The sequence below is a fragment of the Pongo abelii genome, chromosome 8, assembly GCF_028885655.2.
Source record: "Pongo abelii isolate AG06213 chromosome 8, NHGRI_mPonAbe1-v2.0_pri, whole genome shotgun sequence".
NCBI classification, from domain to species: domain Eukaryota; kingdom Metazoa; phylum Chordata; class Mammalia; order Primates; family Hominidae; genus Pongo; species Pongo abelii.
The window spans coordinates 56,221,701-56,238,881 of NC_071993.2; the positions used below are offsets into that span (position 1 = coordinate 56,221,701).

The window sequence follows — 17,181 nt, forward strand, 5'->3', positions numbered from 1 at the left end:
AAAAAACCAGTGTGCATACTACATACCCAGCCTCAAGTGGGGGAGCTGTAGAATGAGTACCCGGCCCCACTTCCAGACACCTCACCCTCCATGAACCCCTCCTACATTGACATCCTGGAGCTTTCTCTATATTTCTATCCTTTGATAAAAGTTTAAATATCTTGTGATAAAAAGAAAAAGAACTTTTATCATTCAGCTGGCTCTTTCCCCTTGAAAATGTCAGCTGAGCCTGCTAAGGGGTCTAGTTCCTGTCTCAAAACGATTTCTTAGATTACGGATCCAGTTTAAATGAATTGATCCTGACCATGAAATAGCAGCCAAGATTCAGGAACAGATCTCACACCCTCTGTCCTCTATCTCTTGTTCCCTGGGCTCCTACTGGAGGAGACAGCACTGGTTATGGTGAAAGTCTGTTCAGGACAGCCTGGGACGCCCTTCACAATGCTTGCACAAGATCCAGCAGTCCCTAAGCCCTGCACACAGCCTTCTTCCCAAACTCTCACCCTGCCCAAGCAGTTGGTAGTTGAGATGGCCAGGCCAGCCCCGTTCTTTCCACTTAGAGAACCAGGCAGATGTAGGTGTGTAGGGGATGCTCAGACTCACTAACCTTTAGCTCAGACGTCTCAAGCTAGAACCCAACCTGCTCTGGACTCATTCAGTGCATGTAGAAATACACAAGTGCCTGGGAGCAGAGGCCGCATGGTAGAGCGATCAGTCCTGAGCAGCACTTATACACATTGTTGGCAGCAGGCACTGGGGTAGGCATGAGCCGTGGCTGCTGGAGTCACCAGTAGTCCTGTAGACTAGAGAGGAGGGAACAAGGAGGTGCAGGGGGCCCACTTCTCATCTCCTGTTCTTTGTCCCCAACTACACAGGCCCTAACAGGGATGGCCATTGACAACCACCTGCTGGCACTGCGGGAGCTGGCCCGGGCCGTGTGCAAGGAGCTGCCCGAGATGTTCACGGATGAAACCTACCTGATGAGCAACCAGTTTGTCCTCTCCACTAGCCAGGTACAGCCCCGTGCAGCTATCGCCCAAGAGTAGTGTAGTCAGTAAGCTTTCTAAAGAGCAGTGACGACAAGCCCACTAGCTGGAGTCAGGCAAATCCTGCCTCTGCTTTTTCTGAACTATGTGACCTTCAGCAAAATGATCTGAATGTTCATTAGAAGATGGTTTACTGACCAGGCTTGGTGGCTTACAACTATAATCCCAACACCTTGGGAGGCTGAGGCAGGAGGATTGCTCCAGCCCAGGAGTTTGAGACCAGCCTGGGAAACATGGAGAGACCTCATCTCCCTATTTTTAAAAATTAGCTGGGCATGGTGGTGTGTGCCTTAAGTCCCAGCTACTAAAGAGGCTGAGATAAGAGGATTGCTTGAGCTGGGGAAGTGGAGATTGCAGTGAGCCCTGATTGTACCACTGCATTCCAGCCCAGGTAACAGAGTGAGACCCTGTCTCAAAAAAAGAAAAAAAGAAGAAGGTTTCCCATCTCCTAAATGGGAGTCATCAGCAGACCCTACTTAGCCGAGGTGGAGACAGCACAGGAACACACCCATTCTGGTGCCCTAACCATTACACCTTACTACCTTTCAATCTATTACTACCGTTTCCACGGGCTCTGACGCCCAGCAGGTCTGCAGTGAAGTCTTGGCTTGGCCAGATACAATGATGTAGGGAGAAAGCCCAGCCCAGGGCCTGGCAAGGACAGGGCCCTCTAAATAGGTCACAGATATTATTATAAAGGGCCACGCGACCAACAGCAGAACATTCGTGGCCAGCCCAACATCTAACCAGTGCATCAGCGTGTCCTGTATGAGAGCCACTGCCACAAAGACAGAATGCAGTCCATTACAGAGTGGTTGTGGTTTAGGAGGGGAAATGCCCCACAGCCATCAATTTACTAAAATGCCATCTCATCTGCGAAAGGCTGGACGTGGGCAGTACTGGGGTTGATAAGCTGTGTTTGAGGACAGAAGCCCACTCAGTAATTGGATGTTGTCATTATGGCAGTGAGCACGCAGACGTGAATAAACGAGGACAGAACACAGCACCATACATTTCTCAGGAAATCATCCATGGGCAAAAAGTGCTTTGGAATGGCTTTATGGCCTTCGGCTATTGCACGGCAAATTTATCTGACAATGCGGTGACTCTATTAGCAAGACTAATGGTTTGTTCTGCCCCATTAAAACCGCCAGTGTCACTTCCAAAGGCCTCAGCACACAGCACCAGAAACCTGTAAGTTTAAAACAAACCAGGCCCTGCACCTGCCCAAGAATCCTTTCTATTTTTTTCCCTAGGACCAGCTAATAAAATTAATCTGGGGTGTGGGAGTTTTGTTGTTTTCCAACTGGAAAGCAGCATTTATGGCTTGAATGCTTTCAGAAACATACTTTCTTGGTTTGTGATCTGGATTACAAAATCTCGGCACTCTGATTCAAAACATACTAGGTGCATAAGTAAAACTCCAGTTGATGGCAATCTTTGAAACACCCAACGCTGGGTAATTGTGCATGGCCAGGCTGCAGGAAGAAATCAGAGCAGCCAGGCAATACTGACAGTAATTAAGGATCTGGGGGAAATCGACAGAGAGGATGGGCCAGATTTCCTCTAGTTCATAAATTCCTCCCTCCGGAAAGCATCTCACTGTGGGGTGCCACCAGGGGACCATTTAGTAAATTACCTGATTGCCTCCATGCCTCAAATGGCCCCCAGGTGAAGTGGAGACTCAGCCCAAGACCTAGCACCAGGTCACTCTGGGAGTTTCCAACTCCACAAGTAGAGCAGATTGCACACCAGGGAGTGGGCTTGGGGCCCCTCATCCTCTGATATCATGCAGTTAGATGGGTCTGTTTTTATGACTCTGGCTGTGTCCATCCATGCTGAAGCAATCACTTGATTTGGTTAATTCAGTCAAACCCCCAGGTGGAAAACAGTCAGAGAAGCCAAGCCCAGTCGAGGCTGGCAGGCTGCATTCCAGAACAAGCAGCTCCTGACCTGTCCTCTCCTCCAGGTGCCCACAACCATGGAGATGTTCTGCTGCTATGGTCCTGTGGTCCCAAATGGGTATGGTGCCTGCTACAACCCCCAGCCAGAGACCATCCTTTTCTGCATCTCCAGCTTTCACAGCTGCAAAGAGACTTCTTCTAGCAAGTTTGCAAAAGCTGTGGAAGAAAGCCTCATTGACATGAGAGACCTCTGCAGTCTGCTGCCGCCTGCTGAGAGCAAGCCATTGGCAACAAAGGAAAAAGCCACGAGGCCCAGCCAGGGACACCAACCTTGACTCCTGCCACTAGGTTTCACCTCCCAAACCCAGCCTCTAGAGCAGCCAGACCCTGCCGATCCCCACTCCCGTCCCTTACCCCAGCTTTCCACAGCTCCCTGTCCTCAGGGTCCAACCCACAGACCACACAGAGGCATCACACAGAGCCGGAGTGTTAGGAGGAAACGATCCCCTCTTTATGCATGGGAATCGTCATTTTCAAGGTGCCTTTGGGCCTGCACACTGGGAAATGGGACCAGCCTGGCTCAGAGGCAGCCTGGATGCACCGGGGAACCACACTAAGGACTCCTTCTGTGGTCCTTGGAAGCATAGTGTTCATGTCTCCTTCCCTAGCAGGACCTAGTGTGTCCAGGTGATGCTTCTGCCCAATGAAAGGATGAGTCACTCTATTACAGGCAATGTACCTAAATGAGTTAGGAAGGAAGAGGCTAACTCCAGGTCATTGCCTCTTTTCTTTTTTGGGGGAGAGGAGGCTGTGTTTTGAGATTCAGAGCATTCCTATCGTGGCATTCCCAGTGTCTCCACTGAGCCGTACAGTCCTGCAAGCACCCGCTCCTCCTACGCACACCACAGAGCCCAAGTCCATTTAAAATATAGTGACTTGGGCCCACAAACACATTTCTGCTTTCATGCCCAGGGGCAGCCTTCTGTTGAGCTCAGAAAATTGTGTCCAGCTATTCTGAAAGGAAAAAAAAATTTATCTGTGACTGCCCTGGAGTTGCTGCCACTCTCTGCTTAGCAGGCGGCATCAGGGCCAGTCCAAGATGAGTAAACTGCACAGCCCCAAGCAGATGGCACCTGGTGCCGGTGGGTTTGCAGAGGACCTGGCCCCTTCCCGGGGTCCTGCCATTTGCATTTTTTCTGCATCTTTTTCCCTCTCCTCCCCTCCTACATGCTCCAGTAGGTGAAGACAGATGGTTACTTTGGGTTTTTCTGTTATCTGTTTTGTTTTAAGACAGAGATTTTTAAGAAAACCACCCTGACATTAATTTCAGAAATTCTTAGTGATTCAAGCAGGACCCTTAGGCAGCTGGGCTCCTTTATTTGGAGCAGGCTATCCAGGGACTCTGACAAAAACCCATGTGGTAGAGCCTAGAGCAGGGCTCTCTTCTGGCCTCAGGGACTGAGGGGACAGCTGGCAGGGAGCAGGGCTGGGAGGAGGGCACAGCCTCATCCAGAGTCAGCCCCAGCCCCAGCCCCAGCTCCAGCTCCAGCCCCAGCTCCAGCTCAAGCATGGGCAGGACAGGCAGGTCAGCAGAGGCAGAGTTGAGATGTCTCGAGAGACTGTGATCATAGAAGAGATGCAAGAGGCACTTCCCATTAGAGCACATTTTTATGGGAAGTCTAAAGGGCAGAGGGAGGGAGTAAGAAAGAAACCAGAGAAATCTACAGCATAGAGCCCGTGTGTTCTGCTCCACATCCCTCCAATCTTGCTGCTTCCTGCTGAGCACTCTGCTCTAGCCCAGCAATCCTGTAGGTCTCCCTTCTTTGTGCCACTGTGAAGGCTCTCCACACTTCGACCTGGACTGTCACAGGCTGGCAGAGGTGGGGTGGGCATTTGACCTTTGTTCAGCTCTTTGAAAACACAAGCAGCCTCAAGAAGTGAGTTCCTTGAACCCCTGGTTTTAGATGGAGGATCTCTATTAGATGTTGTGGGAGATTTGGGCACTACCATTTGAACATACAAACTTAAGTCATTGGCCTGAGATTTATGCTCCTTCCCTCCCACAGCCATCTTCCTGGTCTGCTTAGGAAGTTGCAGCACAAGGGTCCTGGGTTTTCTGGGGAAAGGCAGCCCACCTGCTGTAAGTTGGCCCAAAGCTACTTGTCTGTTCTCTCCAAGTGACCACAGTGCAGATCCGAGTTCTCCTCTGGTTCCTTTCCCTCCATGGATTTCTGGGCAGACAGAGAGCTCCAGCTGTGGGGCCAGGCAGCCCCACCAACCTTGGCCAAATGACATGCATGCCCAGAGACGCAATTCCCTCCACTGTCAAATGAGAACAAGAATGTCCCCACTTGCAAGACTATGAGGATTGGAGAGCATGTGTGTCAAGGACCTTGCTGGGTCAACAATTCATTTGCCTTTGTCTGGAGTCTGCCAGCAGCAGTAGCCAATGTCTAAAAGACACAGGGGCCAGGAGAGAAAAGGGAGGAGAGAACTAAGTCTCTCCTAGTCTACGGCATGCTCTCATGGGGTCAAGTAGGGGCAGGGAGGCTTCATGGGGCCTACCTTTGGGATGACATTACCCCAGTGGGCATTGTTTGGGTGGTTTTCTTTTAAACTATTTACACTGATATGACAGACCCAAACTCATATCTGCTATTCTCCGAGCACATGGAAAGGTAACTCACCCTGTACATTCGGATATCAAACTATGCACTGTCAGGGCTGTGAGAAGCGCAAACAGTAAATGCTTGGCAGGAGGGAACACTTCCTCTCTCTGAGGAAGAGGCTGGAAGCTGGTCTTCCCCCTCCAAGAATACACGGGTGCACTGAGTCTTTATGCAAAGGCAACACTGAGCCATGGCCAAGGGCATCTCTGCGGGGATCCTGGGAAAGGAGCCTGCTCCAGGTGTCCCCAAAGAGATGGAAAACGAGACAGTCATTTGGAACAGTGATGCATAATAAAATATATGTGGCCACCTTACAATACTGCTAAGTTGCTAAAATATATAATGTTAATATTTGAGTTCTATTTTTATAAAATAGTTCTAGATTTATGGCAATATATACGTGTATAGCCTTTCGATTTTAATTTCTAGTTTTGTGCTTTGAAGAAATATATGTAAGATTAAAGAACTGTATATTGTAAGCATTATATTCAAATTATTTAAAAATTGTAAGTCTATATTCAATAAAAAGTAATGCCAAGAAAGATGTTGTTGGCCATTGTTTCTACCCAGACTCACTTTAAAATATAATGTCATAAATTCTCTGAGCTGGGTCAACAATTCATTTGCCTTTGTCTGGGGTCTGCCACCAGCAGTAGCCAGTATCTAAAAGACACAGGAGCCAGGAGAGAAAAGGGAGGAGAGAACTAAGCCTCTCCTAGTCTATGGCATGCTCTCATGGGGTCAAGTAGGGGCAGGGAGGCTTCATGGGATGCTTGTGATCAGGTTGACAGAAACCTGGGTGTAGACAGAAAGTGGGTGTCTCCACTTAAGCCTGCACAAACATGTGTGGACAGCATGGGGCAGAGAAAAGAGCACAAGGCTCAGAGGCTGGATGCCTGGACAATAAACACAGCTCTGTTTCTAACTTACTGTGGACTTTGGGGAAGTCACTTCGCCTCTCTAGGCTTAGTTTCCTCACCTGTACAATGGGAATATTGATATCAGCGTTACTCACTTCCAGGGTTGTAGAGAGATGACATGAGATGGTGACTGTTTGAAAATTTAGGAAGTGGTGTAAAAGCCAAGCCTTCTTGTTGCAGGCTCACACAGACATATGCACACAGCTTCTTTTGCCCTGCACAGCTGAAATACATTCCAAGCTGCAAGATATCCTCATAGCCATGAAAATCCACAAAATCAGAACGGAGATTCCTCCAAATGGAAGCCCAAATGCCTTCCAATTGGACCCTAAAAAAGAACCACACACTTGAAGTGTGTGGGTTTCTGGGATCTGGGATGCTGGAAAGGCACTATTCAAAGAGATAATGGCTAAGAGTAGTCCAGCAGGAGTGGAGGGGAAAGGGAAGAACAGGATCTGAGCAATATGGGTTTTGCTCTTATCACAGATATCACAGCCATCCCCAAAGTAACCAGATGCAGAGACAGACACTGAGAGAAGGGAAAGAGCAGGCAAGCCGACACGCAACATACAAAACCACACCACCCTCCTGCGGCCTCTGAAGCTCCCTGCGGGGTGGGTGTTGGTACAGAAGCAGGCAAGAGTCCCTCCCAGATTCACAAGAGCAGCTAGAAGTTTCCAAATTACTCCTAAGCAGTTCTCCTTGGAGAGTAATGAGAGAGAGACAGCGTGAGAGAGAGAGCTAGGGTGGAGGGAGGGAGATTGAGAGGGAGATTGAGAGCTAGGTGGAGGGAGGGAGATTGCAGTGCCTTGGGTTCCCTTTATAAATTCAGCCTATCTCCCTGCTTTTGTGCTTCTGAGTTTTCATTTCAAAGAAGCCTCTTGAGTCTGCAAGGTGAACAATATGCCATATCTGGGAAAAGCTGGCTACACACCCCGCGAAAGAACTTTTCTAAAAGCTGTTCTCCATGGCTCCCAGGGACCAGCTCTGTCCTTGTTCTTCTGCTGTGTGCTCCTCCCAGCTCGTTCTGGGATTTCTCTTCCTATTTCTGCTGTGTATATGCCAATGGATCCCTTAGTCTCTGTTTCTTATATTAAGGTGCAGCAATATGGGCTGAGGTGATGCAGAAGCGCCCCTCCACCTGCAAAACCGTATACAAAAAAAGGAAAAGTTTTAAAATATATAATCAAGTTCAAGAGAAAGAAAGCAAGTCCTCACATTCCAGAAAAAAAGAAAGATGTCCAGATCACGGCACTAAGCAGGAGTCCAAGGTGAAGCAGAACAGAGCCTCAGTGGCTCCAGCTGGGTTCACCATCCCTGCAAGCAGAGAAGACGTAACAGCTCATGCAAGGCAGGAGAAGCAACTAAACTCCCTACACAAACTAGGACCTCCCAGAAGCATGCCAACCATGTGACAAGAACTATAAAAACCTTTCTCATCATCTCATCAGTGCAGGAGAGGAGAAAAAAAGCCTGCCATCCACAGGGCTGTAGGGGAAAAGACATCCATGAGAAAGTAAAACCATAAACTCATGCCATATGTGGATAAGGAGCTTGAATTCATACCGCCTATATGTAAAGCAGGCACTCCAAGCCGATAATTTTTTTTTATTCTTGTCAAACATATTTATTTATTTTTATTTCAATAGCCTTTGGGGTACATGTGGTTTCAGGTTATATAGTGGTGCAGTCTGAAATTTTAGTGCACCTGTCACCTGAGTAGTGTACATTGCACCCAATACATAATTTTTTTAATCCCTCACCACCTCCCCACACTCCCCCTTCTGAGTCTCCATAGTCCATATCACTCTGTGTGCCTTTAAATACCCATAGCTTAGCTTCCACTTATAAGTGAGAACATACATTATTTTTTTTGTTCCTGAGTTACTTCATTAATAATGGCCTCCAGCTTCTGTCCAAGTTGCTGCAAAAGACATTTCCTTCTTTTTTTATGGCTGAGTATTATTCTATGGTATACATATTACATTTTCTTCACTCATTGGTTGACGGCCACTTAGACTGGTTCCATATCTTTGCAATTGTGAATTGTGCTCTAATAAATATACTTATGCAGGTGTCTTTTTGACATAATGACTTCTTTACCTTTTGACAGATGCCCAGTAGTGGGATTGCTGGATCAAACTGTAGATCTACTTTTAGTTCTTTAAGAAATCTCCATGTTGTTGTCCACAAAGGTTGTACTAATTTACATTCCCACTAACAGTGTATAATTGTTCCCTTTTCACCACATCCATGCCAACGTCTATTGTTTTCTGAACTTTCAGTAATGGCCATTCTTGCAGGAATAAGGTGGTATCTTATTGTGGTTTTAATTTGCATTTCCCTGATGATTAGTGATGTTGAGCATTTTTTCATGTTTGTTGGTCATCTTCTATTGATAAATGTCTATTCGTATTACTTCTCACTTTTTGATGGAATTATTTGGTTTTTTTTTCTTGGTAATTTGTTTGAGTTCCTTGTATAATAGATTCTGGATAGTAGTCCTTTGCTGAATGCATAGTTTGCAAATATTTTCTCCCATTTTGTGGGTTGTCTGCTTACTCTGTTTACTTTATTTTACTGTACAGAAGCTTTTTAGTTGAATTAGGTCTCATTTATTTATTTTTGTTTTAGTTGCATTTGCTTTTGGAGTCTTAGTCATGAATTCTTTGCCTAGGCCAATGTCCACAAGAGTTTTTCCTAGGTTATGTTCTAAAATTTTGATGGTTTCAGGTCTTAAGATTTAAGTCTTTGATCCATATTGAGTTGATTTTTGTATAAGATGAGAGATAGAGATCCAGTTTCATTCTTCTACATGTGGCTAGCCAGTTTTTCCAGCACCATTTGTTGAATAGGGTGTCCCTTCCCCAATTTATGTTTTTGTATACTTTGTCAAAGATCAAATGGTTTTAAGTATTTGTCTTTATTCCTGGGTTTGCTATTCTGTTCTATTGGTCTATGTGTATACTTCTATGCCGATATCATGCTGTTTTGATAACTATCACCTTGTAGTATAATTTGAAGTTCAGTAATATGATGCTTCCAGATTTGTTCTTTTTGCTTAGGATTGCTTTGGCTATTTGGGCTCTTTTTTGGTTCCATGTGAATTTTAGGATCCTTTTTTCTAATTCTGGGAAAAATGATGTTGATATTTTGATAGGAATCGCACTGAATCTGTAGGTCACTTTGGCCAGTATGGTCATGTTCACAATATTGATTCTGTGAACCCAGGAGCATAGGATGTGTTTCCATTTGTTTTGTCATTTATGATTTCTTTCAGCAGTGTTTCGTACTGTAGTTCTTCTTGTAGAGATCTTCCACCTCCTTAGTTAGGTATATTCCTAGGTACTTTATATTTTTTCCCACTGTTATTAAAGGGATTGAGTTATTAACTTGATTCTCAGCTTGGTCATTGTGGGTGTATAGCAGTGCTACTGATTTGTGTATATTGTCTTTTTAACCTGAGGCTTTCCTGAAATTGTTAATCAAATCTAGGAGTCTTTTGGAGGAGTCCTTAGGGTTTTTCTAGGTATAAAATAATATCATCAGTGAACAGTGATAGTTTGACTTCCTTGTTTCTAGTTCAGATGCCCTTTATTTCTTTCTCTTGCCTGATTGCTCTGACTAGGACTTCCAGTGTTATGTTGAATAGAACTGGTGAAAATGGGCATCCTTGCCTTGTTCCATTCCTCAGGGAGAATGCTTTCAAATCTTCCCCATTCATTATGATGTTGGCTGTGGGTTTGTCATATATGGCTTTTATTATTTTGAGGTAAGTCCCTTTTATGCCTAGTTTGTTGAAAGTTTTTATCATAAAAGGAAGCTGAATTTTACTGAATGCTTTTTCCGCATCTATTGAAATGATCATATGGTTTTTGTTTTTAATTCTGTTTATGTGATGTATCATATTTGTTAACTTGCATATGTTAAACTATCCCTGCATCCTTGGGATGAAACCCACTTGATCGTGGTAAATTATCTCTTTGATGTGCTCTTGGATTCAGTTAGCTAGTATTTTGTTGAGGATTTTTGCATCTATGTTCACCAGGAATATTGGTCTGTAGTTTTCTTTTTTGTTATATCCTTTCCTGGTTTTGGCTTTAGGGTGACTTCATAGAATGAGTTAGGGAGAATTCTCTTTTTCTCAATATTTTGGAATAGTTTCAGTAGGATTCCAATCCAATAATTTTTAAAAGCCAAGTTGGCCTGGATCAGTAAGACCCAAAGGACCTCAGCAGACTCAAATACAAAACCACTTTCCACTCTGCACACACCAAACACCCACAGAGGAAAACATTCCTTTAAAGATGAGCTTGCAGAGCTAGATATATAAAGCAAATATTATCAGATCTAAAGGGAGAAGTCCAGATCTAAAGGGAGAGTTGCTGAAGTCCCCCAGTCTCAGTATACTCAGTATACAAAAAAAGAAATTGGATTTAAACTGCACTTTAGACCAAATGGACCTAACAGACATTTACAGAACATTTCATTCAACAGCTACAGAATATATACAATATTCTCATTAGCACATGAAACATTCTCCAAGACAGACTACATGTTAAAACACAAAACAAATCTCAAAAAAAACTTAAAAATTGAAATCATATCAAGTATCTTCTCATACCACAGTAGCATAAAACTAGACATCAACAAGAAGAGAAACTTTGAAAACCATATAAATGCATAGAAATTAAACAACCCGCTCCTGAATGACCATTAGGTCAATGAAGAAATTAAGGAGGAAATCAAAAAATTCTTGAAACAAGTGAAAAGACAAAACATACCAAAATATAGAATACAGCAAAAGTAGTACTAAGAGGTAAGTTTATAGTATTATAGTAACAAATGTCTACATTTTTAAAAAAGTAGAAAGATTTCAAATAAACAATCTAATAGTACACCTCAAGGAATTGGAAAAGCAAGAACAAACCAAACCCAAAATTAATAAAGGGAAAGAAGTAATAAAGATCAAGGCAGAAATAAATGAAATCGAGACTTAAAAACAATACAAACAGTCAACAACGTGAAAAGTTGGTTTTTTAAAGATAAACAAAATTGATAAACTGCTAGCTAGACTAACCAAGAAAAGAAGACAGAAGACCCAAATAAAATCAGAAACAAAAAAAGAGACATTACAACTGATACCACAGAAATACAAAAGATCATCAGAGACTATTATGAACAACTGTATGCCAACAAGCTAGAAAACCTAGAGAAAATGAATAAATTCACGGACACACACAACCAAGGTTGAATCAGGAAGCAACAGAAAACCTGAACAAACCAATAACTTGTAATGAGATTGAATTTGTAATCAAGTCTCCCAACAAAGACAAGCCCAGGACTGGAAGGCTTCACTGCCAAATTCTACCAAAATTACAAACAAGAACCAACACCAATTATTCCAACTATTCCAAAAAATTGAAGAGGCAGAAATTCCTCCTAACTCATGCTACAAGGCCAGCATTACCCTGATACCAAAACCAGACAAGGACACACACAAAAAAGAGAAAACTACTGGCCAATATCCCTGATAAAAAACAAATGCAAAAATCCTCAACATAATACTAGCAAATCAAATCCAATGACACATTAAAATGATAGTACACCATGATCAAGTGGGATTTATCCCAGGGTTGCAAGGATGGTTCAAACATGCGAATCAATAAACATGACACATCACATCAACTGAATAAAGAACAAAAACCACACGATCATCTCAATAGATGCAAATAAAGCATTTGACAAAATTCAATATCCCTCAACAAACTAGGTGTAGAAGGAACATATCTCAAAATAATAAAGCCCATATATGACAAATCCGCAGCTAACATCATACTGAATGGAGAAAAGTTGAAAGCCTTTCCTCTTAGAACTGGAACAAGACAAAGATGTCCACTTTCACCTTTCACCATAATACTGGAAGTTGTAGCCAGAACAATCAAATAAGAGAAAAATAAAAGGCTTCCAACTTGGAAAAGAAGGAGTCAAATTGTTGCTCTTTGCAGATGACATGATTTTACACCTAGAAAAACCTAATGACTCTACCAAAAAAATCTCTCAGATCTGATAAACGAATTCAGTAAAGTTGCAGGATACAAAAGCAACCTACAGAAATCAGTAGCATTTCTATATAACATTAATGAACTATCTGAGAAAGAAATGGAAAAGGCAATCCCACTTAAAATCGCTACGAAAAACCAAACTACCTAGGAATAAATTTAACCAAGGAAGTGAAAGACCTGTACAAGGAAAACTATAAAATATGTATGAAAGAAATTGGAGATGACACAAACAAATGGAAAGACATCTTATGCTCACAGATCAGAATAATTAACATTGCTAAAATTGTCATAATACCCAAACAAATTTGCAGACTAAATGCTATTCCTATCAAAATATCAACAGCATCTTTCCCAGAATTAGGAAAAATAATACTAAAATTCCTGTGGAACCCAAAAGGAGCCCAAATAGCCAAAGCAATTTGAGCAAAAAGAACAAAACAAGAGGCATTACTTTACCTAATTTCAAAATATATTACAGATTCTATAGTAACCAAAACAGCGTGGTATTGATATAAAAACAGACACATTACCCAATGGAACAGAATAGATAACCCAAAAATAAATCCATATATTTACAGCCAAATTGATTTTCAACAAAGGCATGAAGAACATACATTAGGGAAAAGACACCCTCTTCAATAAACAGTATTAGGAAAACTGGATATCCTTATCCAGAAGAATGAAACTGAACTCCTATCTCTCACTATATACAAAAGCCAACTCAAGATGAGATTAAAGGCTTAAATGTAAGACTCAAAACTATAAATCTACTAGAAGAAAACCTAGAGGAAACACTTTAGGACACTGGTGTAGGCAAAGATATGGCTAAGACCTCAAAAGCACAGGGAACAAAAACAAAAATATATGAATGAGACTATATTAAACTAAGAAGCTTCTGCACTACAAGGAAAGCAATCATCAGAGTGAAGACAGAACCTGTTGTATGGGAGAAAATGTTTGCAAACTATTCATCTGACAAGGGATTATTATCCATAATATATAAGAAACTCAAACAACTCAACAGTTAAAAAATAATAATAATAACCCCATTAAAAAGTAGTCAAAGGACATGAATAGACTTTTCTCAAAAGAAGACACACAAGTGGCCAACCGGTATACAAAAAAATGCTCAACATCACTAATCATCATCACTAATCATCAGGGAAATACAAATCAAAACCACAAAGAAATATCATCTTACCCTAATTAGGATGGCTATTATTAAAAAGACAAAAAATAACAGATGCTGGTGAGGAGACAGAGAAAAGGAAACTCATACACTGTTAGTGGGAATGTAAATTGTACAGCCATTATACAAAACAGTACGGAGATTTCTCAAAAAACAAAAAATAGAACTACCATATGATTCAGCAATCCCACTACTGAGTGTCTGTCCAAAGGAAACAAATCAGTATATCAAAAGGATACTTGCACTCTCATGTTTATTGCAGAGCTATTAGCAATAGCAAAGATATGAAATCAACCTAAGTTTCCATCGATGGATGAATGGATAAATAAAATGTGGCATATATACACAATGGAATACTATCTGACCATAAAAAAACAAAATCATGTCATTTGCAGCAACATGGATGGAACTAGAAGTTCTTACGTTAAGTGAAATAAGCCAGGCATAAAAAGACAAATATCACATGTTTTCACTCACACGTAAGAGTTTAAAAGTCCAAGTCATGGAGGTAGAGAGCAGAATGATAGTCAACAGAGGCTGGGAAGGGTGTGGAGGTGGTTAATGGAGGTGGAAGGGAAGAGAGGGTGGTTAATGGGTACAAACATATAGTTAGATACAAGGAATATGTTCTAATGTTCAATAGCAGAATAGGGTGACTATAGTTAACAACAATGTATTGTATATTTCAAAATAACTGGAAGAGAGAACTTGAAATGTTCTTAACACATAGAAATTATAAATGTTTGAGGTGATGAGTATCCTAAATACCCTGACTTGATCATTATATGTTCTGTGCATGTTACAAAATACCACATGCACCCCACAAATAGGTATATTATTTATCAACTAAAAACCTCATAGTAAAATGGAATTAGAAAAGAACTAACTTGGCCTGACAAAGGGCATCTACAAAAAACCCATACAACATATATCATACTAAAAGGGGAATGTTGGAAATAATTGGTTCCTATAAGAATCAGGATAAAGGGAGAATATGTACTGTCATCACTTTTATTCATTGTTGCACTAGAGATTCTAATTGGTACAATAAAAAATAAAATAAAACTGGTCATTGTCTGCAGCCACTATGATTATTTACATAGAAAACCCCAAAGAATCTACAAATAAATTAATAGAAAGCATTAAAAAGGTCAAGGTAGCTTTATAAAATCAACACATAAAAGTCCGTTTCATTTTACATACCAGCAACAAATAATAAAATCACAATTAAAAAGATGTTTACAATAGTGCCCAGGGATAAATCTAACAAAAGACATGAAGAATATGCAGATCATTACAAACATACTGAAAGACATTGGAGAAGATCGAAATAAAGGAGAGGTATTCCAAGTTCACAAATAGGAGGGCCTCAGAAGAAGTCGGTTCACTCAAATTGATCTATAGATTCAATGCAACTTAAGTCAAACTCTCAACAAAACTTCTGCTTCCATATGGCAGGCTAGTTAATTTGAACTAGGCTTCTTGAAGATGAGATCTTTTAAAATCTGGCATACATCTTTTAAAAAAGCATAAAAGAGCTTACTGAATGAAAATTAGAGAGAGAGCAAGAGTAAGTAAGCATAGCATTGGGGCTCCTCTTACCCCAGGGCTATCTAGTGCTCTTGAATAGGCAGTCTAGAGAATGAGCTGCGTTTTTTCAGTCCTTGCAGAAGTAGAGGGTACAAGAACTGGAGTCCAGCACCACCAAGGATGGGGAAACCCTGATAAGTCACCACCCTCCTTAAGCTAGGATCCCAAAGGACTGCACCACAGGAATTAGGATTAAATATAAATCAACCAATCTCCAAATGGACTGTAGCCCAGTTTTGAGTCATCTGGATGGCTCAGAAAAATCTCAAACTCTGAAATTGTATGAAGATGATCCTGGGTTGGTGCAAGTAGGAGTTAACAAGAAGCAAATTTTAAAATCTTCTATAGGGGAAGATACTATCTTAGGCCTCAAATTGTTTCTACAAATAATTTTTTAATACAATGTCCAGCACACAATTAAAATAAACCAGAACTCTAGGAGACAAGACAAAACGCGTAGAAACCAGCGGAAACAATGAACCACAGGAACAAACACATGGGTTCTCCAAACAATGGAATTCTCAAACACAGACTATAAAATACCTATCTTTACTACAATGAAGGAGATAAAGCCAAACCTACAACACTTGGGAAGAAACTGAAAGTGGCACAGCAGATTTGAAAGGAGAACAAACTATAAAATACTAGAATTGAAAAATATATAACTGGAATAAACAACCAAATTCCTGGCTTTTCTTCTCAGTTAGGAGCCAAAAAGAAAATTCGTAGACTGGATTACAGGTAAAAATGGAATGAATGCATGCATACATACATGTATACATACAACCCCAAAAGAAGTATGGAAGAAGAAAAAAGAGAAAAGCACAGAGAAGACACATGCAGATTACAATGAGAAGGTCTAACGTATATCTAGCTGGAGTGCCTGAGAATGAGAAAATGGAACAAAAGCAATATGTGAAGAAATAATGACTCAAACTTTTCCAAAAACTGATGAAGGACTTTAATTCAGTTTCAAGAATCTCAACAAATCCCAAGAGAGGTAAAATACACAGTAGCATACGTTGAGAGAATTAGTGGGAAAGGGTTTTTTAAATCCTTTACTGTTACAGTAAAACTACAGAAAGCAAGAGATAAACATAAGCAGTCTTGAAAACAGAAGAGTAACGGAAAACAACTATTCATACAAAACTTTTAGCAAAGTTAAAACAACGTTAAATTTCCAATTAATAAAAACACTACAGTGAGTAGAGGATTTTTGCCTTTAAAGACGTGTACAAAGTTTATAGAGAACCAGAAAATAAGTCCTTCTAAGACAGGACAGGTAACCATATAGAGCCAAGAGGATGAATAATGACATCAAGTACAGTCTTGCCTTCCTCCATAGTCTGCTGGGTTCAGCCATGTTGGTGAATTCAATGGCTCTTGTCCGATGGTGCGAAACTCTCAAGTGCTGGGGGAAATTATGTATGACCCATAATAATGTCAAAATTCTACTGATATCATTCCTCTATTTACCAATCGTGTATAAACTAATTCTCATCAAAGAAATATATATCATAGAACATACTGTACACGTGGAGAGAATTAAAATACACAGTAGCATACGTTGGGAGAATTAGTGGGAAAGAGTTTTAAAAATCCTTTACTGTTCAAAAGGCGGATAAAAATATCAACTACAATTGAATATTTAGAAAGTAAAGAAATGCTGTAATCGCAAGGGTATTGCGATTGTTAGGCTGGGCTACTTTCTGTAATAAACAATCCCCAAAATCTCAGTGTTTATGGAATAAATGTTTCTTTCTTGCTTCGGTCACCAACTAATGCAGATGGGTGGGGC

General features: G+C 41.3%; 1 protein-coding gene across 1 annotated transcript in view; it reads left to right on the top strand.

Annotated features, from left to right (window-relative positions):
- CHAT (choline O-acetyltransferase) overlaps positions 1-4,714 on the top strand; it is a 52,420-nt gene extending 47,706 nt beyond the window's left edge. The window contains 2 exon segments of the mRNA XM_024253753.3: positions 876-1,013; positions 3,016-4,714. Coding sequence (XP_024109521.3) covers positions 876-1,013; positions 3,016-3,285 — 408 coding nt within the window. The 3' untranslated portion in view covers positions 3,286-4,714.
- Positions 4,715-17,181: the final 12,467 nt, after the last annotated feature.